Genomic DNA, 22,876 nt, shown 5'->3' on the forward strand with positions numbered 1-22,876 from the left:
ATAGTCAATCTTTTAGATTTTTATAGGGTATTTTCAAGGATGTGTTAAATCAGACTTTGCGACAGTTATTACTACATCAACATATCTAACGTGTTATGAGTGAAATATAAGCACCCTCTCTCTCTCCTCTAATTCTAAATGTGTGTACTAACTTTCAAGTATGAAGAAGGTGTTCTGATTTTCGTCATTATTCCGGATATTCAAGTGCTAACGCTTTGTGCCACTCGAAAAAATTCTGAAGTCAGACTGGGCAATTGAAGGAAAGTTTATAACCTCAGGGACTTTGTAACCGCAATAGCTACTGTACGCTCGCACAGTGTGTGAAGTCAACGTCGCAGAGTAGAAAATACACTTTACTTCATCCCCTGAAGTCTATTCTACATCTCCGATTTCACCTCTATCTCCTTAATAGCTCTATATGCATCGGCTTTCACGTTTGTTGCTGGTGACCAGTATCCTATTGAACGGATTCCTCATCTTCAAATTCATCAACCACCATTACATCAATTTGGACGACGTTCAATATGTAGAAACCAGACTGGACGTCTACGTACAAACGCAAAACTGCGGCCGAAACTTCAACAAAATCCAAAAAGTCTTTCCGCAAGCTATCGCTATGGCCGATGAACCGTGCACGGAAAAAGAACATGTTTTTAAGAGTTACATTGAGCCAATTGACAAGAACCAGAAATTGCTCAAGTACTCTTACAAATACTTGGAGACACTGAAGATATGCCAGAGTGGCAACAAAATGCTCTGTATGATCGTGGAAGATGATATATTATTCCTACACAAAAACGAAACGACATGGAATAACATTGTCCTCAACACAATGTCATTGTTCTCGAACGACGAGACGTTTTGGGATTGTTCCAAGCGGAACCTTTGGCTTCCCACGGCATCAAATGGAGCCAAAACACTTTGCCGTATCTTCAGTAACGATCTCTTGCCTGCTTTCACGGATTGTCTAGCAAAGTATCTGGAATCTTTACCCGACACTGAAGACAAAGGGATTAATGTTTTGCTCGACAGATGTCAGGATGATCTGAAGATAACACAGAAACGGTTTTTGCTGGTCAACCATAGCGGACAGAAGTCGTTGCTAGGAAGTTAATGATGATCGAAATTGTAAATTATATATTTTGCCATACACAAAATTTCCTATACCATACATGATGTGCCAAAAGAAACATTCAAATTTTTGTTTTAATGATATTAGTACATCGGATACCGATCTCTATATTACGTTTTGTTATGGAGGGGATCAAGTCAATAAAAACAGTAAATTATTTAAGTCCCAAGATGTAGTATGCCACTTGGACGGCACCGAAAATGATGGGTTGCCACACTACCAGATATCTCACGCCATCCAGCAGACTAATGTAAAGTTGTTGTTGCGTATCCCAACTATAAATGATGTCAAGTCAGTCATGGTTAAATCAATGGTAACTGCCTCCAATGGAGATGTTCACTTACGGGTTCTTCTTGAATTGCTTCATATGCACTTTCTCCTTACTGTATTTCGGTGTATCAGATAAGCAAAGGCACGCTACACAAATGTTTTAATTTGTCAAACGCTTACCAGTAAGGGCAAATATCCTTCTTTCCAATCAAGCACCAGCCACGAATACACTTTTCGTGGAAAGTATGTTTGCATTCCAACTGATGAATAGGTTCATCAAAAACCATTCCCTTCTCAGGAGGGTCAACCAACGACCCAGTTGCATGCCGTGTTGCTGATCCACAAATAGCGCAAATATGGTCTCGAAGGTGTTTGTTGGGGAGTCCATCCCGAGAATAGTATCCAATTGTTGCTGCCATTCGATCCGAACAAATCTCCACCAAATCTCGTCCTAGCACGCTGATGATAGACATATTGACATTTAGCGATCCTGTGTTATTCCGGCGGCATTGTATTAAAAATCCTACTCACCCAAAGTAAAGTCCGTAGCTGAGGAACAAAATGCCAACCTGCATGGCTGCATCGCCAGATACAAACAAGCTGGCAATACCGAAGAATGTCAACATCACTATGCAGTAACCAGCCATTCCAACAACAAAGGAACAGTTATAGACGACGGTGAACCACTTGTAAACAAGGCGAGGTGTCATAGCCTCAAGAGGCTTTCGGGTGGATTTGTGTATTACTAGGTGAGTGTTTTGGTTAATTCCGCGGATACATAAAATTGTGTGCTAGTCGATTTCATACTCACTCCATCCATTGACGATGCTATAAAGGACCCAAAAGAAGATGAACCTCCACCACCCAAGCTTCAATCCAGAAGCAAGGGGGATCAACCATAAGCCAGTAAAGCTGACAGCTTGATATGATCGATAATGCTTCTTCTTCCACCATAAAATGACAAATTGAGATGCGAATAGTGCGAAAAGCAATATCAGGAACATCGTTTCATGCTGTGCTTCATGACCTAGATATACAATCAGTAACTTGCTTCAGTTATTGTCTTTAGAGTTGGGAATTGTACCTTTATGTTCTTTAAGATAGTCTTGCTGTTGCTTATATCTGATGACACAAGTCATTTGACAATAAGAAAAAGTTTACGTTTTCAGATCTAGTCAATCATCCTGGACATTACCTTCCCAGCTGCTCTGGTGTTAAACGAGCTAAATCCTCATCAGAAAGGACGCCGCCATGCATCAAAGCGTGATCGTCCATTTTGTGTTTTTGAGAGTGAGTGGTAGTGCCTACAGACAGTCAAAAATTGTGGGTCTCAAAGGACTTTGTACCTTGGAAACCAACTTGGGGAATTTGACTGATCACGTGATACGTTGGCCCAAGTCCGTTGAAAGTCGCCAATTTGGGGAGCTCTACTGGTTCCTCACTTTTGAAAAAACCCTTCCAACTCGCTGACTCTCCAAAATGGAAACAATGGACAACAACACACCATCGGCTGCAAAGTGGTTCGACAAAATGGAAAGCGACGGAAGTGATTCGGACCCCGTTGGACTCGTCCCTCATAACAGAGGTTACAAACATATCCTTTTTATACGCGAGCTTTAAGCAAATGAGTGGATGAGAGTAGTCCATTCGAGAAGCGTGCTAATTGATGCTATTTCTTGTTGATTCCTAACGTATCCTTGACTTTCTTTCACACTGAAGAGATGGGCGGCTGATAGGGATCATTTTGGAGGCAGTAAGCTTCGAGCACCGCAGACTATGTCAGAGCAAATAGACGTAAGCATACACCAACGGCAACTGCGACCTATTCCGATACTAACAGCTCCTCCTAGCTTGTAAAAAATGGAAAGAACAGAAGTGTTATCAAGCGCCGAAAGAGAAGATTTGATGAAGACTTTTCAGATGAAGAGGAAGATCCATATACCCAAGTGAAGGTTGAAGGTACTACATCCGCTTTTCAGTCAGAGAAGAGATACTCGCTGCTGTACTGATGTTGTACTTGAAAAAAGATATTTTAAGTCCCATCGAAACACCCTCCGATATTGTTCGTCGACCAACTTTGCGACGAATCTTAAAGTCGCCTCAAATGGAACTGCTGGCCAACACCAGCATGGAATTTATCGAAAGCGAAAAGACATTCAACAAGATCTTGTCAAGATTATCATCAATATTATACTGCGACGACCCACAATATGTTGATGTGACATACGAACGTACAGCTGAATCTCAAAATGGTGAATTCGGCATGGATGTTGACGCAAAGAGTGATGACAAGGTTAACAAATCTAGCCCCGAGTCTGTGCATGCCGGTCGAAACGGACACAAGGGAGATGCTGTTGCTGATGAAGAGGCACGACTAATCCTTGTTCGAGTCCGTGAACTTCTTCAGGTTAGGAATCCGCGTATAATTGCTTTTTTCTACCGATGAATCGTTTATAACTTGCTTTTTACATACCTACAGGAAAACATAAATTTTAGCAACGAGTATCTCAATAGATTACGATCAGCTCGTGCAAAACTTACAAGGACGAATACCCAGAAAAAACAATTGTGGAAGCGACTGAAGATGAAAGCTATTGAACAAGAGCGAAAGAGAATTCAACACTTGCAGCAGCAAGCTCAAAGGGAGACAAACGGAGCTGCTAGCGTTCTGTCATCACTTGCTAGAAACACTTCACCTGGACCTTCTGGTCTAAACTTGTCGTATACGTAAATCGACATGAGCGAAGCTTTGTTGGAATCTATTCACAGCTTTTTCATGTTGTATCGGGTTAATAAATCGTAGCTTCTAGGTTGTTCTGCATTAATTTCAGTTTGATTCAAAGTCTCTGCGTATGTTATAAAGGGGGTTTGAAAATAATGCTACATTTTCTTATTACCCGGAATCTGGAGGGCTATTGTTATTACATAGCAGAAAACATAGCGGGCTGATTTTAACGGAAGGATTCTTCAAAAGGGCGAACATGCACAGACACAAATGCATCCAACGGTGTGGAGTTGGAATGTAATAACTACCGACATATGAGATTCGCCTTTGTGTTTACCTAAGGTCAAACTCTCGTGATTTTCCTACGCTCTCGAATTTGATGATGCTTCCCAGTATAAGTGCAATTGCGGTTGCACTACCTGTCGTAGCGCTTGGAACTGTTAACGGACGACGCCTGTGTAAGTAGACAGTCTATAGCCTGCGTTTATGTTCCTGAATTAACATCCCTGTTACAGGCGCTCCGTACCTTCGCCATGCTTTCGTGTATCTGTGCAGACTTATGCCGCGAAAATGGCTCTATGCAACCTTGAAATTATCGTCACTAATATCTTACACCTTGTTCGACTTGGCTCTTGAACTAACAAATGTACCAACTCCTACAGAGAGTTCATGGCTCAGACGCGTTCGCTCACTTCCTGCCAAAGGAACTTGGATTGGCCCCAACGTCGCTGAAACTCAAAATATCAAAGACTGGATCATGGATAGTAATACAGCAGACATTATCATCTTTTGGATACATGGTAGGGATATTATGCCATCCATGCAGACGCGCACCCTACGGTAATGCCATTTTCTAATGTCATGTTTTATATAGGCGGCGGTTTCGTTTTCGGTTCCGATACCATGTACGCTCCTGCTCTTATCCAATTGGTAAAGCAGCTGACAAACGAGCACAAAAAGAATGTGCGACTATTTTCCTTAGAGTACGGTGAGTGGATATACCTCTTTTGGCGGTTGGTCAATTATTCCTCATACACCTGTTAAATGTGCTTCATTCTCAAGGGCTGGCACCTAAGCATAAATGGCCATCTGCTCCAACTGAAGTACTGGAATGCTACCGCAACTTGGTACAAAAACTGAAGATTCCAGCATGTAAAATCATAGTCGGTAAGGGTGGCCAGTCAATCTTCCTCAAGAAATCTTGATTCAATTGTCGTCGCGAATTCACATATCTTTATCTTATATAGCTGGTGACTCAGCGGGTGGTGGTATGGCAGTATCTTTAATTCATGACATTATGAAGGAATCACTGCCTCTTCCTCGAGCTGCACTCCTTGTTTCCCCATGGGTCAATCTGGATTTGGCTTCACCAACCTATCAAACCCTTGCCAAAGACGATTACTTGACTTTGGCAGCCGCCAAGCAATTCCGCACCCTGTACTTGCCAACCGACATGAGTCCTACCGATCCACGCGTTTCTCCAATTTATCTTCCCTCGCTACAACTTTTCCCACCGATGCTAGTAATATATGGCGCAACCGAGGTATTCTCACATGATATTGCAGCTTTCGTCAAAAAGTGCCAGAAAGATGGTGTGGAAGTCGACAGCGTGGCGCCACCGGACTCTGCGCATGTATGGTTCATGATGGAGCACCTCTGTGCCAATGACGGCGTATGGTATAATGCAGTGAGGGATACTGCGAATTGGTGTGCCCAACAGTTTTTGTCCGGTACAAGTTCCAAAAGTTTATAGTACGAACGACGCTTGCATTGGATAAGTCACCACACACGCATTGCAGAACTACACTTTGATGCTTAGGCACTCGTTATGACCGCAACCTCATTTGTCATATTTAATGTCTGTACATTGTATATACCTATTTGGCGCTTCTCAACCTGTTTGGTCAAAGCAATGATATTGAACAACGGAGAAGTTGGTTTGATTTACGTTTTTCTAATTGGAATGAAATTATGAACTGGTAATAAAGATGGCTGAATAAAACGGAAGAACATGAACAATGAAAATCACATAACGCATATAAGAGAAACCACGGTCGGTAGTCTAGTGTGGCAGTGTGTGCTGCCAGGGGTATCGTATCTACCAATCGCGCAATAGGATGGTTCTATCGCCTGTTGCTGCCGCTTGGAAAGTGGTCTGTTTCTCTCTAGTCTGTCGTCTCCGATGCTGAAGATGCTTGAACAAGAGTGACATGCCATTGTATATGATGAAGGCTATAACCAGTACAGTATAGAACAGCTTATTTGGGTACTCGTGGTGATGGGTCGGAATCGTATCATGGACAGCCGGAAGCTTGAGCTTTTCTGCTCCAGGTTGTGCAATGCTGAAAGTGAACTCGGGAAAAATGTGCCAGTGATCGTAGTCCATCTGGAAAGGCTAAAGTTAGACCGTAGTGTTACGCTTGGGCGATAGGATACCGGGTTCCACTTACCACCACCATACCCCGAACAGTCAATTTGTCGCCTGGCTGGAACTTCGCGGCTTCATCTTCAGTCACAGCTGCTGTCCAGCCCAGTTCTACCGGCCAGCGCTTCATGATCGGGTTGGAGTGACCGATGGTGTTATTCAGATCGAATTCGACGGCTTCTTGGCATTCTACCGGTTCATAGAGGAAATGATCGTAGGTTCGAAAACTGCCAACCGTGTTATTCGCTGCATCTTGGACATAGAGAAGAAATCCCTGAAACTGTTCTCTACCAGTCACTTTCAAAGAGTACGATAAGTAATCATTAGCAATCGAGCTAGTGATTGAATAGCAGTCTTTGCATGTCGACTTTGATGGCCCGTGTCCTTCTCTGCTCATCTTTTCGACATCACACTACAATATGGTAAAAGTTGAGAATTCATAAATTCAAGACACCTGCTAAGGAAAAAGGTACTCACTGTGCCGGGATTTCCTGGCCATGCTGAAGCCGTGGACACCAAAAGGGCAAGCAAAAACAAAAGAATGCGCATCCAGCTTCGAGCAGTAATGGTATGAAGTGAGTAGACCCCGCTCAACTGAATCAAAAGCTGTGAATCAAAGACTCCCTCCCCTCTTAAAATTTACTGTGGTGAATTTTTTTTATTTTTTTATTCCAGTTGTAAAACAAGATTCCAGGAAATACGTATCAGCGCATGCTCATCCTGCTTTTCTCGCTTTCCAATCGTGAATAAAGCAGATACAAAGCCATTTGGTTGCATTCTGGTGTTCCAGTGATGGTCACTAAGCGCTCATTGGTATTGCCATGAGGTTCAGCAATTTTGATATGACTTCCACTAACTTGTCGAATTTCATTGATCTTGCTTCCGCCCTTACCAATGATGCAGCCAACCTGAATAGATCAAAGAATCAATACTTAGCCCGGAGAGATGAATACTAGTTGGCAATACCTACCATATCGTTTGGTATGAAGATTTGTTGTGCTTGTGTCGGTCCACCCATGGCAGCTCCCATAGCAGCAGGAGTAGCGGCAGGGGGCATGTTCGGAAATCCGCCCATACTTGGATGTCCGTAAAAAAATGCTGTTCCATTCATACCCATACCACCAGCCATCATGGGGTTGTAGTGAGGTTGTGGATTGACGACGGCATTCTGGGCTTGAGGCTTGTACAGGACCAATCCGGGGATATTGCCATTTCCTTCCATCAATATCTGGCCAAACTTGTAAATCGCAATATGGATAGAATCAGGAACTCCAGTAATTATAATTGTTCGTTCCGTGCACATTGGTAGTCGATCTGGTGTTACACTGCAGCGAGCTCCACTTTCTTCCTGAACCTGCTTTATGACTGCTCCTGCTTTGCCGATCAGCAATCCCATACGACTGTCCGGAACCAAAAGTCGAATGGTGACAATTTGATCATGCTCACTTCCAGAGGGAATTTCTTGCAAGATTTTACGTGAAACCAAAGAAAACGCCTAGAAACGGAAAGGTTTATAAACAAGGTTTGAATTCATGGGAAACAGCTGGCCATCAAAACGTAGGTAGTTGCTTACCAATGCAACTGTATCCAAAGGACCTGTCACCGTCAAGATACGTTCAACCGCGCCAGGAACGATTTCTGAAATTGTGACTTTGGCTCCAGATTGCTCACGTATTTCGTTGACATTCTTTCCTCCCTTGCCAATGATGACGCCGGCATCTTTAGTGGTTACTATAGCGCGAAGCGAGACAGGGGTTACGTCTGCGGCAGGTTGTTCGGCATCTTCATCTCCTTTGCTTTGTTCATCATCTTCTGATTTGTAATTTTTTGTTGAAGCACCGTTCTTCACGCTGTCAGATTTCTCGCTGTCAGTTGCGGTGGAAGATTTGGCAGCATAAGGAGTGTCAGTTTTTGGATCAGGTACTGCTTGTCTTTTCGCTCGATTGTGATGTCGGTCTACATCTGACTTAGTGAGTGTTTCATCATCTTCATAAGGTCGCTTGGATCGATCGCTTGGTGAAGCATGGTCTTCTTGATCTGACATGATGTATGTGTGGGTGTTCAAAGAATGAAAAGATCCACTGGAGAGAATGAACTTCGAACAGCTGAAGGTAGAAAAAACGAAAAGTAGCTGATGTATGAAACGTAGAAGGGCGGGACGACGACGGGCGTGTGGTTGATTGAATACAAAATAAATCAAGTGGCAGTGGATTCAACTGCACACAGGCACACAACAAACGCTCTCTGAAGATGGGTCGGAAGACTTTTGTCTTTTGAGATCACAACTGTATGGGGAGGAGGAAATATACATTGTTATTTTTGTTGAGTAGGCGATGGGATGGGTCGAAGGTACAAGATTAGGATGGTGACCGGGGATGAAAGGATCGATGGAGAGTGAGAGCAATATAGAAGGACATTAACGAATGAGTTTAGGGGAATATATGCTAAAAAGATGGAAAATAAAAGTGTATAATGTTTCGTACCAGGATGCTAGGGATCTCGTGAAATGTGGAGTAGGGTGAATCACAGAATGCGACGTTGAAGCGTTAGGTTGGTTTGAAAAAAAAAAAAAAAAGCGGTTGGCTAAGCATGGGTTTTTTTCTGTGAGTCCAGTCATTGGCTGGAAGCTTAAACCAAGAGTGAGAACGACCCGCGCTCAATTAACCACAAAATGTTTCTAAACAAATCGTATATAAAATAATGTCATTATCTGAACGGTAGATACCATTCAACTCTTGTCTTTGATCTTCATGAAGCTATCTTATCACCTCTTGTCCATTGCAGCCTGCGTCCACGTGGTGCTAGCTAATCTTGTGTAAATGACTGCTCTACGTTTTATTGATCTTCATCTCTTTTGAAAGTGCTACCTTTCTCTAACTTAAATATTTGAAATCAAAGTGTTCCACTAGAACAGCCAGAAAGACCCTCATTGGGCACCCCCGCCAGAGTAGTTAGGACGGTCGCAAAGTACAATCCTAACATGATCGTTAAGGCAGACGTTAAGGAAATGCAAGATACTGGAATAGTGGAGCTTCACAGCAACTATTTGGATATCGAGGTGAGATGAATATAATAATAGAACTCGCGACTTCCTATGTTTCTAAATATTTTCCATGATACAGTATACTGGAACCATTGGGGTTGGCACACCTCCGCAACAGTTCCAAGCTGTCTTCGATACTGGCAGCAGTGACATCTGGTTGCCTTCTACATCCTGTTCTCGATGTGTTGGTCATCATATTTTCCAAGAGGAGAAGTCAAGTAGCTTCGAGTCCATTGGCAAAAATTGGTCGTTATCATACGCTGATGGATCTTACATCTCTGGTCGAACAGCCAAGGATTCCGTCACTATCGGTGATATCCATTATGAAGGACAAATGATTGGCCTTGCTAATGACGAATCTGGTCAGTTTGCTGCTGACAAGTTTCTCGACGGTATCTTTGGATTAGCCTTCCCCAGTCTTTCTCTTACGGGAGCTAAGCAATCCCCCATCGAAATAATGTACGATCAAGGCCAGCTTGATGAACCCGTTGTTGGAGTTTGGCTTGGTCGATCCAAAGAAGGTGGCGGTGGTGAAATGGTAACGTAGCCATCATTTGTTATGAAGGAAAAAAAATAGCATATCATGTTTTAACCTATGTTTATTCTTTTTTTACCCTTCGTATTTCGGACAAATTTGTATTATTTTTCCCAATGACTCGTACTTTAGGTCTTCGGCGGTTCCAACAAAGAGCATTACACTGGCGAATTCCATTATGTCAAGGTGAACAATGAAAAGTATTGGCAAGTACCTATGAACTCCGTCTCTTCAGGATCCAAAAAACTACCGCTTTCTGCCAGTGCCATCATCGATACTGGTACCACTCTCATTGTTACACCTCCTACCATTAGCAAGCATCTACATGCTAGCATCGAAGGCGCTGTTTTTTCATCGATTTACGGATGGCGTTTGCCTTGCACTGCTAGTAATTCCTCTGAAACCTTTGAATTTGAATTAGGAGGAAATCAGTTTGCTGTTCCTGTTGCAGATATTGTCCGTGAAGCCAGCGCAGATGCTAAACTCTGCTTTTCTGGCTTGGTCGAAAGTAGTCTACCTTTCACTATATTGGGTGACGTTTTCCTCAAGAGCTGGTACACCGTTTTTGACTTTGGTAACGCTAGTATTGGATTCGCTCCATCCCAGCGCTAGACGTTTACAGTATATAGCATCAACATATCATAAGCTTTTTTAATAGTTCATCCATCCTGAATGCCATTTAATTTCTCAGCTATGATAAATAACATCTTACTTTCAATGAAATGTTCGATCTGTCTCAAAAATCATAGGCGGATTATTTCTTTATTACTCCGGGTTTCGGTTGAGTGTTTCTACGCACAGATAACAGTGGAATGTAAAGAAGTATTGGTTGCGTTTGCCTTGAACTTCATCATCTTACCATGAATGGAGATACATCATGACCAGTTTAGTTGAGTACTCCACCCCAGAATTCCCTTATTGGAATTTTGTGTGCAGCCACATCATTGGAACAAGCACGCAAAATTTCATGTTTCTACCTGGGTCCTAAAGATTCCGAGGTTTTCGATCCCTCGGAAGAAGTAGTTGTTCTGAAACATCGTGATCTCGTGATTGACAAGACTTTCTGTCAGCGCTTTACGATATTTCCATTTCTTACTTCATTTCTTTACGGTTCTGTCATTTCAATAATAGAAAGCCAAACAGTAAGTCATGCGTTCAAATACTTGTACCCTGGTGTAACCATGCGAGGGGTTCTAAGCCTGACAGCTACTCTCAGTATAATACTGTGTTCTGTGGGTTGTTTTTTGTTTTCTCACTAACTGTTGGCATGTTCTTGTTAGACTTATTGAACGCCTGCAGCTTGAAAGTATTATAGCCGGCTATTAGATAACCTTAATCCAATAATAATCAAGCCTTCAGCATCAGTGGGGCTGGCATTAATATAAGCTCCCCCATGACCCAAAGTAAGTCCAATAGCCCATAGCTCAAAATGTTGATAACTTATTAACTCTTTTATCTCTTTGCTCTTTTTCATTTCATTTCTTCTCTCAAGGAAACAAACCCTCCTCTTTGCCTTACCCACCACAATCGCAAATACCGCCATCATCATCATCTGCCAGCGCTGTGTCTCCAACGTATCCACCGCAACCGCTGTTAATCAGACCACAGCCACCACGGATATATGAGTTCACTCCTCAACAAGGTGTCGAAGGTGATCTGCTGACGATCACTCTCGCCTCTGATCAACCTGGACTCCCTCTCAAGATAGGATTTGGTTCATTTATTGCTGATACGAAACAATTGCAACATCCCACATACACCACATTAACGACTAGAGTACCCTCATTTTCTCTCACGCGGTGTCATGAGCTTGGCGTTCCGTTATCTATAATAGCATGGAGTGGTGACAATGAAGTAACCGACAGCTGGCTTGTCGGTTACTTCTTTTATAATAATTTGGGTAGGTTGGATTCTCTAGAGTGTTTGAGTGGGATTTGTGTCCGTGCGTAGCAACCACTTCCTCTTCCCGCCTGCCCTGGGTTGGGAAAAAACAAGGGAGGTTGTTTGTTTCTCACTGGACTCAATCTCACTCTCACTCTGCAACGCCTCCTTCAACTGGTTGGACAAAAAAAAACAAGTCTTAATTAACTCCACATATTATCTCATTATGATACAGCACCTTCTGCCGATGATCAAAATCTTGGACAAAGAAAACGAAGTGCTGATGATCCCGTCGACTACGAAAAAGCTTACAAACGACTGAGCGGAGGAAGTGGCACGGGATCGTCAGCATCAAGGACCGGTAAGAAAACCTTTTTTTGGTGGTGGTGCTCTTCTTGTTCAAACCAACACATTTTACCCCCCACCACCCTATTGAACCGAATTTTTTGCTAACGTGTCGAATGTACTGTCAACCTTCATAGAAGACACGACTCCTTCTGCTACTGGCTATATGACAGGCAATGCACCTACCTACTCTAGTACAAACCAATTTTATAATATTGCTCCCGCACCAAGTGCATCGGCGGCTTATGGAGCGTCTGGATTCCGTGCTGACGAAACTGCAAGGAATTTCTTCCCAGAAGGTATGCATCCTTTTTTTTTTTTTGTTTTTTTACTAAAATAGCGAATCGATTTTGGCCCCAACCGCGTGTTGACTCCATCCTATCCCTTTCACTTCTAGCCGGCCAAATCATGGGGGTTGGCTACCCTTACCGGCCACCACCGCCTTCTCAGGTTGCGTCGTCCACCTCGACGTCTCAGGCCATGTCCGATCCATCGCACGAATATGCTGGCGCCCGCACGTCCGATATAGTCGGTAACCCGCCACCTGGAATGCCACCCACTGGCAACATCGCCATGTCCAACGTCCCTTACGACATGTCTCAGACATCACCTAATTACATAACGCCGCAGCCTCCTCCTTCCATATCGACGGATTTTGTCCATCAAGGTCACCATGCAAAATCCAGTCTTGCCATATCACCATCCGATTCTACGTCCCATTCATATCTGGAACAAACCTCTAGCGAATTCAATCCGTATGCACAACTTCTCAATAAGGCGAACCTAATTATTGACGGTGACTTGGATTCCATGGCGCTTAATTGGACTCCGGAAGAATGGGATAACCGGCGTCGTCTGGTACAGTTTTGGCGAAGACAAGAAAACAACGAGATCATTTGTACGTTTGCCCCAGTTGCGCCAGGCGATCGCCAACCCAACAGCATTGTTGTGTCTTGCATTTACTGGGAAGATCGAAATGAATGCTTCATTACGTCGGTCGACACCATATTTTTATTGGAAAGTTTGATTGGCGTGCGTTTTACAGTGGAGGAAAAAAACCGGATACGGAGAAATCTTGAAGGCTTTCGTCCGCTCACTGTCAGCAAGCTCAAACCTGACAGCGCCGAGTTTTTCAAACTGTTGATGAGTTTTCCAAACCCCAAGCCTCGTAATATTGAGAAAGACGTCAAAGCCTTTCATTGGAAGACTTTACCGTTGGCTCTCAAAAAGATCATAGGCAAATATACTGCGAGCTATTCTAGTACGGCCAGTGTCAATCTCGATGCATTGCAAAGTGCCTATCCACCCGTTGGTACTTCACAGCAAATATCTCCAACTCAACTCAACGCACCGTCAACCTCTACTATTAGTCAACCACCGTCAACCTCTCAACAGCAGCAACTACATACTCTGGACGAACCTCCTCAACACGCTTTATTTGATCCAGACTCTATTCAGGATTTTGCTCAACAACCTGAAGGGTCTGACTTCAATTCGAACAATATGTAGTTTTGCTTCATTCGCAATGCGGTGACCACCACCTTTTTTTTTTTTCTTTGATAATCCTTAATCTTCACTCTCTGTACAATTCTTTACTTTTTACTTCCATCATACGTCTTTTTTATTCTTTCATCTGTAAAATGCTATCACTCTCCACTTTATTTACATCTTTTTTCCCCCTCATTGTATGTAGAAACACCGCACAGTAATCACATAATCCAAAAATTCATATTTACAAAGTGATAGTTTGCTATGACGAGGCAAGAGAGTTGTTGGGTGGAATACTGCAGGTACAAGGTAGCGCTTCACCAACAATTTAAAATTACGCTTCATGTTGTTCGTCTATTGTGACATGCCTGCCTCCTTGTTCATTTATAAACGTATACCTTGTCCCTTGATAACACTCAATCAAGAGTATTGTATTAGCGCAGAACGTATGCTGGTGTGAGAATGGTTTGGAGGGCATAAGGAACTGTATGGCAAGAACATTGTCTATCCAAAGACGATTCCAGACTACCTTTCTAGCGCAGTATTCAAATCTTGTTCTTCTTCGATTAACCTATCTTTAAGTATACTTTCGTGAATGAAGAAAAGAACTTGTACAAATTCCTGATCACTTTCTGTCGGTGTAGATAGGTGAAGCTGTGATTGTTGGCGTGCAGCACTAGAAACTAAATTCACCTTCGCATGACTGCTTTTGGCACTAACGTCACAAAGGTTGGGCTCAAAAGTCACCACATCACGCTCTGCTTTTCACACCCACACCTTTTTTATTCTTCCAACAGTCTGGTACCGTGATGGATCACAACAATCGCGGGAGACACAGATACAATCCTTATGATGGAAGAGGCGGACGTCATCATCGCAATAACCAGAATCGTGGGTTCGATGATGGTCGAGGACCTAGATCCAATCATAACGCCCCAGGTCGCAATCCTCCGCAAAATAATTCCTTCCCTAGTGATAATAATTCATCGTTTGATGCTTCTTCCATTGGAGATTGGATGAGCGATAACTATTATGATGAGCCACCACCGAGAGGATATGATCCGTCTGATGATACTTGGGGTCAAGATCAGTTACAGGGTAAGATGCATTAACAAACAAATCCTTCAGTTGCACCATACACGTTTTTTGCTCTTTCTTTGCACTTGCACTCCAGTGAACTCGCTTAAGCAAGTGGTTTATCCCTTTGTCTTTTCCCTTCCTTCTCTTTTTTTGAAATTCCTTCCGTTTCCTGCAACCGAGCGCTGAGATACAAGTTGAGACGTCCATCTTTTGCTTCAAAGCTCATGTTTCGTGTTACTGCAAGTCGTTTTGAAGCCATTCCACACAATTCGGTGTCATCAGCGTGATCGTCTAAGTGTCTTTGTCGATTAACCCTGTCTAGTATCTTGCAAGATGTGAATCGCTGAGATAATCGTCCCTCACTGTCTGATCCTCAGCCATCTCCCGTTCTTTTTGCATTTCCTCCAATTTTCAATCAATTCTTCTGTTCTTTCCTTTTTCATTCCACCAGTAGCGCAACCAACCATTTCGGTATCATTACAATTGTTTTCTGATTCCTTGCATACTTCATGGTTTCTCAGGTAAAGATCTGCATCATGACGTTCACGATAAGCCTCCACATCATGCTGGCGGTGCTGTCGATGCCCGTGTTGCTCTTGAACGACCTTGTCGAACTTTATTTATTCGCAATATTCAGGTTAGTTATAGTGGCTAGTTCTATTTCAAGAATTGAGCAGTCGACTTCCGTTTCTGTGTATCCAATGTCTTACCTAATCTCCAATACGCCCCTCAGTATAATATGACGGAAGACAACCTTAGGGCAAAGTTTGAGCAGTATGGCGAGATCAAAACCTTCTTCAGTTTGATTGAAAAAAGAGGAATGCTTTTTGTGACATACGTGAGTGTTTTACAGTACGCAAGACCTTGGTCACATCCACTAAATCATAATTACCTGTCGCTCGCCCATGTAGTTTGATATCAGAGCTGCAGAGCAGGCAAAGCTCGCCATGCAAAATACCGATTTGAACGGGCGTAAGATTGATGTTCACTACTCCCTACCCAAGGAAGAAGAGCGAAAAGCGAAGTGCGATGCGGATAAAAACCAGGTATATTTTGGAAACATTATCCGTCTCTGCCCAGTATACCAGTCATTGATATTGGATATCATAGGGAACCTTACTATTCACACTGGTTGGCACCAATCATCACATTGATAACAGCGAATTAACGCAATACTTGACAAGATATGGGGATGTGAAATCCGTGCGACCATCACCGCTTCATGGAAGGTATAATAACGGTACCGTCGATCCAGTCAAAAGGTGATATCATCGTTTGAAGACATATTTGGTGTGTTTATACTCATGTGTTCTATATAGTCAGCGTTTCGTAGAGTTTTTTGATTCTAGAGCGTGCATAGATTGTCACGATTATCTCAACGGACAGGAATACCAAGGTGGTACGGTTGAACTACAATTCTTGTGGGATGCGCCGGTCAAGTAAGTGTTAAAGCCATTTTCACCTCTTTCGCCGTGGCTGGAATCGTATAGACTAAACTTTTTCATCTAAAGGGATCGAAAGGAATCCATACCTAAACGAGAATTTCCAGAGGCGCGAGGACGACGTGAAACAGGAGGCTATGGTAGACAAGGTCCTGGACCGAGCGAACAGAGAGGAGGTGGCCGACAGAACTATGGGCATGACAGGCCCTATGGGCGAGATGACCATTATGGATCCAACCGCCGAGATGATATGGGTGGATATGATCGAAATAATGATCGAAGTAAGCTGAAATGATTGCAAAGCGTAGCTAGCTTCAGAAACTGACACAAATTGCTGTTTCAGGGCAAGGTGGCCGACCTCCAAACAATATGCGACCCATTCCCTCTGGACCAAGAGACTACAACACTAATTATGGGCGACCGCCACCTCCTTCCCAACCATATTCCCAACAAATGTACAATCCAGAAGCGCCTCTCACAGGTCCTTACAATGGAAATCAGATGCGACCACCTATGCCTGGTCCGCCATCAAACGTTTCTGCTGGAGGAAATTATGCTGGTCGGCCACAAGCACCTGCCAATGCTGCACCTATGGTATAAGATCGCCTTTTTTTTTTCAATTGACACCTTTATTATTGGATGATGTGTAGCTTATCAGTAATATGGTCTTTAGAGTCCAGAATCAAATCGGTTGGAGCAAGCGCAAAAGGCTCAACAGGTATAAACCAGCTGGGCTGGATTCGATTATTCTCCACATTTCCCCAAGCTTGTCATTAATGGGCTTTTTGTTTTCAGCTTTTGTCAATGATTGCGTCGGCGCAAGGTCATCAGCAGCCATCTCCACAGCAGCAACCTGTTGCACCGGTATACCAGCCTCAGCCTAGTGCTTCTTTGGCAGGACAGGCGCAACCTGCGCAAGTACAACAGCTACTGAGCATGCTGGTAAGACTATTATGTTCGTAGGATAAAGGCAAGGAGGGTCACGTCATTAATTAATACATGTGTTTAGACTCAGGCCGTGAATCAACAGCAAGCTGCCGCACCCCCACCCATGCCTCAGCAGTCAGCTGCAGCTGTCTTGCAAGCAAATCCTGCTCTCCAGCAGCTGGCGCAATTTCTTCAAAACCCTGCACTTCAGCAACAGCAACCCCCGACACAGCAGCATCCTTCTCAATCACCACAAAACATGTCCCAACAGCAACCACCTGCTCACCATCCGCACCAAAACATTCCTCCGTATAATCCGTATTCACGGCAATGAGATGGGACGTCATGTTAGCGTGGGTACGACCGTTTTGCAACAGCATGGTGGAAAGAAAAAGGTCAATAGTTCGATGTAGCATTGAGAATTCACGTTAAAACCAAATAATAAAATAAAATAAGAATACGCAAAGAATATTACACTTGGTTAACCAACAGATCATGATATGCTATCCTGACGTCCTCGAGCTAGTAATTAATATTCACTACGCCACCACCATCATGATGAAAATTCCCTCATGGCGCTCAAGCTTCTTTCAGCAAGGATGCTATTATCACCTTTGGCGCAGATAATGGAAAGTGGCCACGAAACCGGTGTTTAAGTTAATTACCACGGAAGTGTTCTGGATTAGACTCGGAGTGCAAGGAGGTGTGGATGTTCCGTTTCATTGTATTACATTAGCAGATTTTATCCAAATCCATGGAACCTAGCGAAATACACTCCGATGCTTGATCTTGTACGGCTGACTCCGTCAATTAATGCAAACACATAAAATTAATACACAGTGGGTAGTATGGCGATGTTGATTTGGCCATGGATAACTTGGGCGAAATTCGTAGTGGGGCATGGTCGAGCTAGTCGCTTCAGAGTCGGGACGGCGTTGTAGACGGTGCACTCAACTACGATCAGAGAGACTCAATAACTGCGCATGAAAGCCACAATCAGCCATTGGAATTGTAATTCACACAGTTGGCATACTTGGAAACGATACAAAACGGTTCAGCTCAATACAGCGCTTGTCTTCATCATCGATGACACCTTTCTCTGAGCATTTAGACTTTTTTCGTGGTTGGCTGGGTGAGCACTGTACTTTATAATCTCAGTTACGGTGTGCAATGTTCTACTGGATGCGCCCAGACCAATTTATTTAAGAGCAACCATTTCGAAGTGCTGGTTTACAGCCGACTGGTCGCAGCCTCCGAGTTATTGTCTGTGCGCATCTTCTGTCACAGATAGGGTGGATGGAAACTCATTTACAAAACCACAGTCCTGCGCAAGAAATGTCGGGCTGGTGAGACAAACAGACTGCAAACAAAGCCGGGATGGTGGTCCCGCCCCCGCACTGTGAGCACACTTCCAGACGCCTCGAGGTGGATGATGGGCTTGCAGTCACGGCGTGAGACCAGGGAGTTTGCAAGCAAACGATAATAAATTCCATCATTGCATCCCTTTCATCTATTTTATTCTTTCTTTCTTTCTTCTTTCATACACTCGATCACCCAAATGGTATTATGGAACGCATTGATCACCCTGACCCTTGTAGCAGCCTTTTTGAACCCTGAAAGCGTCTATATGGCCACCTGCCAGCTACAGGTGGTCATAACGAATTTAATCGAGGAGGTGCGACTCAAAAAACGGTCGGTCGCCTCGGTGTTCCCTCAACTCCTTTTGGTGAGTGGAAGACTGATCGTACTTATGGTCCTGATTATAGCAAACTGCATTCTGGGAGAAACTATCAGTAAAACGGACAAGACAGTGACAACCACAGCCACAGCTATAAAGCAAGTCCAACAACTAGCACACCCTCTACCGACGGAATCCATCCAGGCTGTTGTGGAGTCGGTGAAGGAGAAGATCGATATCCCAGGCATCCCAGCTTCGGATGATCATCATGACGGCATCATTGATCCGCCGCCAGTGGATACCCAGTCTATGGCATCTGGAACAGACGATACCCTCGAAAACACCTCTGAATGCAGTGAGAAAACAGAGCATGACGCTGCAGAACAAATGCAGACTTCGGCGCTGAAGGGCGAAAACGGCAATTCCGATCGGACGGTTGTTGATCCACATGATATAAAGAACTCAGAACTACCCGTTCCGCTGGAAGGTATCAATCGGGTTGATCCGTCTAAAAATACGAGCGAAAATGTCACAGAGGCACAACAAGATGTTCCGCCCCAGCAACAGTCCAATAGTCAAATCAAACGCAGATCCTTATTACTACCGGAGTTGAAACCCCCAAGGCAATCGATGGAAAAGCCACGACGTAAGTTCTCTATTGTTCAACGAACCAACGAAACGTCAGACTCCAAACCCAAAAGGCTACTTTCCATATTCAAAAAGCGCTAAAAAAAAAAAAAGACCTCCCATTCTTGTAATCACTATTTCTTAACAATTATTCTTATTTGTCGCTTAGCGCATTTCTACACTCCACTACTTGTAGCCAGCGACAAAATGTATTAACGGATTTCTGTTGGGGAGAAATAAGATATAGATTTTTAAATGAAAATACACACAGACGAATCATCAACACACATGTATGATGAATGAAAAAGAAAACAGACGACAAATGTACAGTGACGATACTGCTCATGCAAAAAAGAAAGAGAAGGAATTGGATTTGGCGTGAGATGAGCGGAGAATTGAAAACAAGAATAGATGAATTAAATGGCATGGGATGGCATCAGTTGAGGGATCATACATCCACCGAAGCAGGTGTATGATTTTCAGACAACCTCTCTGAATTGGCTGAAGCGGTCGAATCGTGTCCTACCGAGTCTGTGCGTAGTATGGCAGCAGCGGAATGACCATCGTTTAAGGTAGTGGTTTTGTAAAGTGGCGCACCATTGTCACACTCTTCTTCATTCATGATCGGTGTTTGCACGTCCCCGGATGATTCTGCTACGGTTGGCCCTTGCGGAGATTCTTGGGGATTCACCAATTGCTTCCTAGAGTTTATCAAAGCGAGTACCTGAATTTAGCGGGGAAACTAATTTAGTTTCATTGCAAAACGGGGATCACAAAAAAATTTTCTTTTTAATTATTACCTCGCTAGCTTCAACCGCGACGCTGGCCTCTAAATCAGCATACGTTCTGCAAAGTGGACATAAGAATCCCGGATGGTTTTGTAGAAGAGGCCGGCAGCATTTGTAGTGGAAAGTGTGCGAACAAGGTGCGACAAACAGTGCTTGGAATGGAGCAATGGCATACAAACAGATACAGCAATCCTCTATAGCAGCATTGTGATCGTTTTCGGCTGTGGATGATCCATTGGCCATCGCAGTGTCGAGTACGGTTACATTATTAGGTGGTGTTGTCAGATTTCTCAAGGATTGAAAGGTGTTTAAGCTACAGTGTTGAAAAATATCCATAAGTCATAGTAACATCGAATACACTAAATCCCCATCGACGTACCTATAGGGATTCATTTGTTGTTGCCATGATCGATTGAGTTCCAGACGCATTTTGACACATCGATATATCTCTACAATATTTCGATAGGCAGGAGATTGTGAATTAGTGTTTGGGGTTTCGTTATAAAGTAAACATTTTTTTCTCACCCTCTGTCCCGCCTTGATAATCCACACCGAGCTGAACAACGTCTCCATCCTTCAACTGAAAGGGCCGTGACTCTGCGTTGGGAGGGCTAAGTCGAATATGATTGAGGAAGGTGCCTGAAGAAGATTTGGTATCTCTAATATAAAACTACAATAAAAAAAATGATGGTTGGTTGGTGTCTCAAAGCAAGAAGAAATTGGGGGGTTTCTTACTTTGCCTTGCTCGGTCCATATTTCAGCGTGGCCTCGGCTGACAACTTTTGACTTGAAAGTTATTCTATTGGGTAAAAATATCTTGTCGGTAAAGCGACCAATCTTGAGAAGGGTATTATCCGGTACGTCGCGTTCAATAACTCCAAATACAAGTGATCGAGTAGATTCCAGATGAGGTACGATACGAATATGAGGGGTCATTGCGGAGGTTGATCGCAAGGGAGATGAAGTAGACGTTGTCATAGGTGCTACAGCAGATCCCTCGGAAGCTGCCATGGAGGCGGCAGCAGAGAATCGTGGAATGGGGATAGGCGACGCCAGTTTTACGATGAGAAGGGGAGAATGGGGAAAGCTTGAAGAGGGAAGGCCAGCACTTTAAAGTCACAGCCAACCCAGAAAAAAAAAATGAATGGCCGCCACTCATTCAAAGTGTGGTGCGGTCACCCACATGACATCAATATTCACCACAGATCTTTGTTTTGGTGCTTCACCCCTTTTACCCTTCACTCATGCTGCTGACTAGAACCTTTGTTCGTGCCTATACTTCCGCTGCCATCAAGCCTTTGTACACTGCCCAAGCTACCGCGGTAGGTGGTAGACAAGGTCATGTCAAATCCAGTGATGGTAAGTTCATAAAAAAATGACAATCATTACCACCCCCAGGTCACACCGTGCTCACACACATGATCCATAGGTGTATTGGACTTGCAGCTGGCCATGCCCAAGTCGCTTGGAGGATCTGGTGAGGCAGGCAAGACCAACCCCGAACAACTGTTTGCCGCTGGTTACAGTGCTTGCTTCCAAGGCGCCATGGGTCTCGTGGCTAGCAAAATGAAAGTATCAGGTTCGACCAAGGTGACTGCCCTCGTTCATATCGGTCAAGACGCCAGCAAGAGTTTAGGATTGGCGGTTGAGCTTCAGGTTGAATCCTCTGATATTCAAAAGGCGGATTTGCAAAAAATCGTTGAAGGCGCTCACAAGGTGTGCCCTTACTCTCGCGCCACTCGCGATAACATTGAGGTCAAATTGACAGTAATGTAGTCACCCAAATGTCTATGTATGTTTGGCAAATAAAATGCTGTCTATCACAACGCTTGAACGTTGTAACCGTGGGGTGCACGGGTACACCACGGTTTAAGACCCGATCACACCTTGCAACGTGATGCACGTCTGTCAATTGTTTCGCTGTGAAGGTTGTAACCGCGCAATTTTGAGTGATCTGTGTTTGATTGAGAAGGGATGGTAAACCTTTCGCTAAGCAACGTAACAATTTCAACTATCCCTCTCACAAAACAAGTGTGACATTCAGCAGATTTTTTGCACGGTTCAGATAGACGCTCACTTAGCATACAACATGGGCAATAGGTAAATGAAGACCGCTTAATAAAAAGTGCAAAAGGACTTTGGAAATTTTGGTTTCCCGTACCTCAGACACCAATCCTAAAAAGAGCGCTACTCCATTTACCCCTGCGTCGCCAAGTTTTGACAAATGCTGTGTGGGTCAAAAGCAGTCTCTGACTTGCGAATACCTTGCGTTTTAACTGCGCTTGCTTACGGACTTAAGCGAATCCATCTATAGAAAACCACTTTCTTTGAGTGTACGACTTTCTCTAATGTCAACTGTATCATCGCAATAGTGTGCACTTTCCAAACTCTATTAAAGTATTAGCTTTCATCTGGTCAGTGACCGACACTTACTTATGTCTCACATATCATACAATGTGCTGTTTTCGACCTGTACCTTTTACTTTCTGT

At 43.7% G+C, this 22,876-nt stretch overlaps 13 protein-coding genes across 13 annotated transcripts; 8 read left to right on the forward strand and 5 right to left on the reverse strand.

The window, feature by feature from the left end:
• Positions 1 to 290: 290 nt before the first annotated feature.
• K450DRAFT_256249 (uncharacterized protein) lies at positions 291 to 1,311 on the forward strand. The gene has a single exon (XM_051591475.1). It carries the CDS (start codon positions 419 to 421, stop codon positions 1,112 to 1,114), a length of 696 nt encoding a protein of 231 aa, XP_051441572.1. The 5' UTR covers positions 291 to 418; the 3' UTR covers positions 1,115 to 1,311.
• On the reverse strand, positions 1,201 to 2,759 carry K450DRAFT_256251 (uncharacterized protein). Its single transcript, XM_051591476.1, has 7 exons — positions 2,598 to 2,759; positions 2,487 to 2,524; positions 2,214 to 2,429; positions 1,934 to 2,147; positions 1,583 to 1,861; positions 1,477 to 1,515; positions 1,201 to 1,407 (listed from the first exon to the last, which is right to left on the reverse strand). Exons 1-7 carry the CDS (start codon positions 2,675 to 2,677, stop codon positions 1,287 to 1,289), a joined length of 987 nt encoding a protein of 328 aa, XP_051441573.1. The 5' UTR covers positions 2,678 to 2,759; the 3' UTR covers positions 1,201 to 1,286.
• Positions 2,485 to 4,229, forward strand: K450DRAFT_256256 (uncharacterized protein). The gene is made up of 5 exons (XM_051591477.1): positions 2,485 to 2,994; positions 3,115 to 3,196; positions 3,253 to 3,361; positions 3,430 to 3,809; positions 3,882 to 4,229. Exons 1-5 carry the CDS (start codon positions 2,882 to 2,884, stop codon positions 4,131 to 4,133), a joined length of 936 nt encoding a protein of 311 aa, XP_051441574.1. The 5' UTR covers positions 2,485 to 2,881; the 3' UTR covers positions 4,134 to 4,229.
• A 116-nt stretch (positions 4,230 to 4,345) lies between these two features.
• K450DRAFT_256258 (uncharacterized protein) lies at positions 4,346 to 6,016 on the forward strand. The gene is made up of 5 exons (XM_051591478.1): positions 4,346 to 4,585; positions 4,643 to 4,927; positions 5,002 to 5,115; positions 5,190 to 5,294; positions 5,375 to 6,016. The coding sequence occupies exons 1-5, from the start codon at positions 4,507 to 4,509 to the stop codon at positions 5,878 to 5,880; spliced, it is 1,089 nt and encodes a 362-aa protein (XP_051441575.1). The 5' UTR covers positions 4,346 to 4,506; the 3' UTR covers positions 5,881 to 6,016.
• Positions 6,017 to 6,052: 36 nt separating this feature from the next.
• K450DRAFT_256261 (uncharacterized protein) lies at positions 6,053 to 7,163 on the reverse strand. The gene is made up of 3 exons (XM_051591479.1): positions 7,030 to 7,163; positions 6,578 to 6,964; positions 6,053 to 6,513 (listed from the first exon to the last, which is right to left on the reverse strand). The coding sequence occupies exons 1-3, from the start codon at positions 7,099 to 7,101 to the stop codon at positions 6,226 to 6,228; spliced, it is 747 nt and encodes a 248-aa protein (XP_051441576.1). The 5' UTR covers positions 7,102 to 7,163; the 3' UTR covers positions 6,053 to 6,225.
• Position 7,164: 1 nt separating this feature from the next.
• K450DRAFT_256264 (uncharacterized protein) lies at positions 7,165 to 7,954 on the reverse strand. Its single transcript, XM_051591480.1, has 2 exons — positions 7,523 to 7,954; positions 7,165 to 7,460 (listed from the first exon to the last, which is right to left on the reverse strand). Exons 1-2 carry the CDS (start codon positions 7,946 to 7,948, stop codon positions 7,257 to 7,259), a joined length of 630 nt encoding a protein of 209 aa, XP_051441577.1. The 5' UTR covers positions 7,949 to 7,954; the 3' UTR covers positions 7,165 to 7,256.
• Positions 7,955 to 9,282: 1,328 nt separating this feature from the next.
• K450DRAFT_256273 (uncharacterized protein) lies at positions 9,283 to 10,895 on the forward strand. Its single transcript, XM_051591481.1, has 4 exons — positions 9,283 to 9,367; positions 9,451 to 9,610; positions 9,675 to 10,133; positions 10,263 to 10,895. Exons 1-4 carry the CDS (start codon positions 9,303 to 9,305, stop codon positions 10,740 to 10,742), a joined length of 1,164 nt encoding a protein of 387 aa, XP_051441578.1. The 5' UTR covers positions 9,283 to 9,302; the 3' UTR covers positions 10,743 to 10,895.
• Positions 10,896 to 11,429: 534 nt separating this feature from the next.
• Positions 11,430 to 14,117, forward strand: K450DRAFT_256278 (uncharacterized protein). Its single transcript, XM_051591482.1, has 5 exons — positions 11,430 to 11,533; positions 11,623 to 12,030; positions 12,247 to 12,372; positions 12,494 to 12,655; positions 12,754 to 14,117. Exons 1-5 carry the CDS (start codon positions 11,524 to 11,526, stop codon positions 13,863 to 13,865), a joined length of 1,818 nt encoding a protein of 605 aa, XP_051441579.1. The 5' UTR covers positions 11,430 to 11,523; the 3' UTR covers positions 13,866 to 14,117.
• A 477-nt stretch (positions 14,118 to 14,594) lies between these two features.
• Positions 14,595 to 17,344, forward strand: K450DRAFT_256283 (uncharacterized protein). Its single transcript, XM_051591483.1, has 10 exons — positions 14,595 to 14,942; positions 15,446 to 15,561; positions 15,658 to 15,762; positions 15,836 to 15,970; positions 16,035 to 16,186; positions 16,244 to 16,363; positions 16,436 to 16,647; positions 16,710 to 16,960; positions 17,040 to 17,084; positions 17,162 to 17,344. The coding sequence occupies exons 1-10, from the start codon at positions 14,654 to 14,656 to the stop codon at positions 17,327 to 17,329; spliced, it is 1,593 nt and encodes a 530-aa protein (XP_051441580.1). The 5' UTR covers positions 14,595 to 14,653; the 3' UTR covers positions 17,330 to 17,344.
• On the forward strand, positions 16,933 to 17,839 carry K450DRAFT_256293 (uncharacterized protein). Its single transcript, XM_051591484.1, has 3 exons — positions 16,933 to 16,960; positions 17,040 to 17,084; positions 17,162 to 17,839. Exon 3 carries the CDS (start codon positions 17,366 to 17,368, stop codon positions 17,606 to 17,608), a length of 243 nt encoding a protein of 80 aa, XP_051441581.1. The 5' UTR covers positions 16,933 to 16,960; positions 17,040 to 17,084; positions 17,162 to 17,365; the 3' UTR covers positions 17,609 to 17,839.
• A 989-nt stretch (positions 17,840 to 18,828) lies between these two features.
• K450DRAFT_256294 (uncharacterized protein) lies at positions 18,829 to 19,726 on the forward strand. The gene has a single exon (XM_051591485.1). The coding sequence runs from the start codon at positions 18,852 to 18,854 to the stop codon at positions 19,698 to 19,700; it is 849 nt and encodes a 282-aa protein (XP_051441582.1). The 5' UTR covers positions 18,829 to 18,851; the 3' UTR covers positions 19,701 to 19,726.
• K450DRAFT_256298 (uncharacterized protein) lies at positions 19,727 to 20,118 on the reverse strand. Its single transcript, XM_051591486.1, has one exon. The coding sequence runs from the start codon at positions 20,023 to 20,025 to the stop codon at positions 19,753 to 19,755; it is 273 nt and encodes a 90-aa protein (XP_051441583.1). The 5' UTR covers positions 20,026 to 20,118; the 3' UTR covers positions 19,727 to 19,752.
• Positions 20,119 to 20,338: 220 nt separating this feature from the next.
• K450DRAFT_256302 (uncharacterized protein) lies at positions 20,339 to 21,484 on the reverse strand. Its single transcript, XM_051591487.1, has 4 exons — positions 21,122 to 21,484; positions 20,912 to 21,056; positions 20,766 to 20,835; positions 20,339 to 20,699 (listed from the first exon to the last, which is right to left on the reverse strand). Exons 1-4 carry the CDS (start codon positions 21,395 to 21,397, stop codon positions 20,369 to 20,371), a joined length of 822 nt encoding a protein of 273 aa, XP_051441584.1. The 5' UTR covers positions 21,398 to 21,484; the 3' UTR covers positions 20,339 to 20,368.
• Between the last annotated feature and the right edge of the window lie 1,392 nt (positions 21,485 to 22,876).

The sequence above is a fragment of the Umbelopsis ramanniana genome (genome assembly GCF_025399195.1).
Source record: "Umbelopsis ramanniana AG unplaced genomic scaffold K450scaffold_62, whole genome shotgun sequence".
NCBI classification, from domain to species: Eukaryota; Fungi; Mucoromycota; class Umbelopsidomycetes; order Umbelopsidales; family Umbelopsidaceae; genus Umbelopsis; species Umbelopsis ramanniana.

Coding starts and splice junctions, on each gene's coding strand:
- K450DRAFT_256249 (XM_051591475.1), top strand. CDS start 419: ATGCATCGGCTTTCACGTTTGTTGCTGGTGACCAGTATCCTATTGAAC.
- K450DRAFT_256251 (XM_051591476.1), bottom strand. CDS start 2,677: ATGGACGATCACGCTTTGATGCATGGCGGCGTCCTTTCTGATGAGGAT. Junction 1,862..1,933: donor AGCTACGGACTTTACTTTGG/GTGAGTAGGATT, acceptor GTCTATCATCAG/CGTGCTAGGACGAGATTTGG. Junction 1,516..1,582: donor AAGGATATTTGCCCTTACTG/GTAAGCGTTTGA, acceptor ACCGAAATACAG/TAAGGAGAAAGTGCATATGA.
- K450DRAFT_256256 (XM_051591477.1), top strand. CDS start 2,882: ATGGAAACAATGGACAACAACACACCATCGGCTGCAAAGTGGTTCGAC. Junction 3,197..3,252: donor CTATGTCAGAGCAAATAGAC/GTAAGCATACAC, acceptor AGCTCCTCCTAG/CTTGTAAAAAATGGAAAGAA. Junction 3,362..3,429: donor TACCCAAGTGAAGGTTGAAG/GTACTACATCCG, acceptor ACTTGAAAAAAG/ATATTTTAAGTCCCATCGAA.
- K450DRAFT_256258 (XM_051591478.1), top strand. CDS start 4,507: ATGATGCTTCCCAGTATAAGTGCAATTGCGGTTGCACTACCTGTCGTA. Junction 4,928..5,001: donor TATCATCTTTTGGATACATG/GTAGGGATATTA, acceptor TGTTTTATATAG/GCGGCGGTTTCGTTTTCGGT. Junction 5,116..5,189: donor ACTATTTTCCTTAGAGTACG/GTGAGTGGATAT, acceptor TTCATTCTCAAG/GGCTGGCACCTAAGCATAAA.
- K450DRAFT_256261 (XM_051591479.1), bottom strand. CDS start 7,101: ATGCGCATTCTTTTGTTTTTGCTTGCCCTTTTGGTGTCCACGGCTTCA. Junction 6,965..7,029: donor GGCCAGGAAATCCCGGCACA/GTGAGTACCTTT, acceptor ACCATATTGTAG/TGTGATGTCGAAAAGATGAG. Junction 6,514..6,577: donor CTGTTCGGGGTATGGTGGTG/GTAAGTGGAACC, acceptor TAGCCTTTCCAG/ATGGACTACGATCACTGGCA.
- K450DRAFT_256264 (XM_051591480.1), bottom strand. CDS start 7,948: ATGGGATTGCTGATCGGCAAAGCAGGAGCAGTCATAAAGCAGGTTCAG. Junction 7,461..7,522: donor TCTTCATACCAAACGATATG/GTAGGTATTGCC, acceptor TGATCTATTCAG/GTTGGCTGCATCATTGGTAA.
- K450DRAFT_256273 (XM_051591481.1), top strand. CDS start 9,303: ATGAAGCTATCTTATCACCTCTTGTCCATTGCAGCCTGCGTCCACGTG. Junction 9,611..9,674: donor GCAACTATTTGGATATCGAG/GTGAGATGAATA, acceptor TCCATGATACAG/TATACTGGAACCATTGGGGT. Junction 10,134..10,262: donor AAGGTGGCGGTGGTGAAATG/GTAACGTAGCCA, acceptor CTCGTACTTTAG/GTCTTCGGCGGTTCCAACAA.
- K450DRAFT_256278 (XM_051591482.1), top strand. Junction 12,373..12,493: donor ATCGTCAGCATCAAGGACCG/GTAAGAAAACCT, acceptor CAACCTTCATAG/AAGACACGACTCCTTCTGCT. Junction 12,656..12,753: donor AAGGAATTTCTTCCCAGAAG/GTATGCATCCTT, acceptor TTTCACTTCTAG/CCGGCCAAATCATGGGGGTT.
- K450DRAFT_256283 (XM_051591483.1), top strand. CDS start 14,654: ATGGATCACAACAATCGCGGGAGACACAGATACAATCCTTATGATGGA. Junction 15,971..16,034: donor GCGATGCGGATAAAAACCAG/GTATATTTTGGA, acceptor TGGATATCATAG/GGAACCTTACTATTCACACT. Junction 16,187..16,243: donor ACCGTCGATCCAGTCAAAAG/GTGATATCATCG, acceptor TGTTCTATATAG/TCAGCGTTTCGTAGAGTTTT.
- K450DRAFT_256293 (XM_051591484.1), top strand. CDS start 17,366: ATGTGTTTAGACTCAGGCCGTGAATCAACAGCAAGCTGCCGCACCCCC.
- K450DRAFT_256294 (XM_051591485.1), top strand. CDS start 18,852: ATGGTATTATGGAACGCATTGATCACCCTGACCCTTGTAGCAGCCTTT.
- K450DRAFT_256298 (XM_051591486.1), bottom strand. CDS start 20,025: ATGCCATTTAATTCATCTATTCTTGTTTTCAATTCTCCGCTCATCTCA.
- K450DRAFT_256302 (XM_051591487.1), bottom strand. CDS start 21,397: ATGGCAGCTTCCGAGGGATCTGCTGTAGCACCTATGACAACGTCTACT. Junction 21,057..21,121: donor TATGGACCGAGCAAGGCAAA/GTAAGAAACCCC, acceptor TTTTTATTGTAG/TTTTATATTAGAGATACCAA. Junction 20,836..20,911: donor TTATCAAGGCGGGACAGAGG/GTGAGAAAAAAA, acceptor GAAATATTGTAG/AGATATATCGATGTGTCAAA.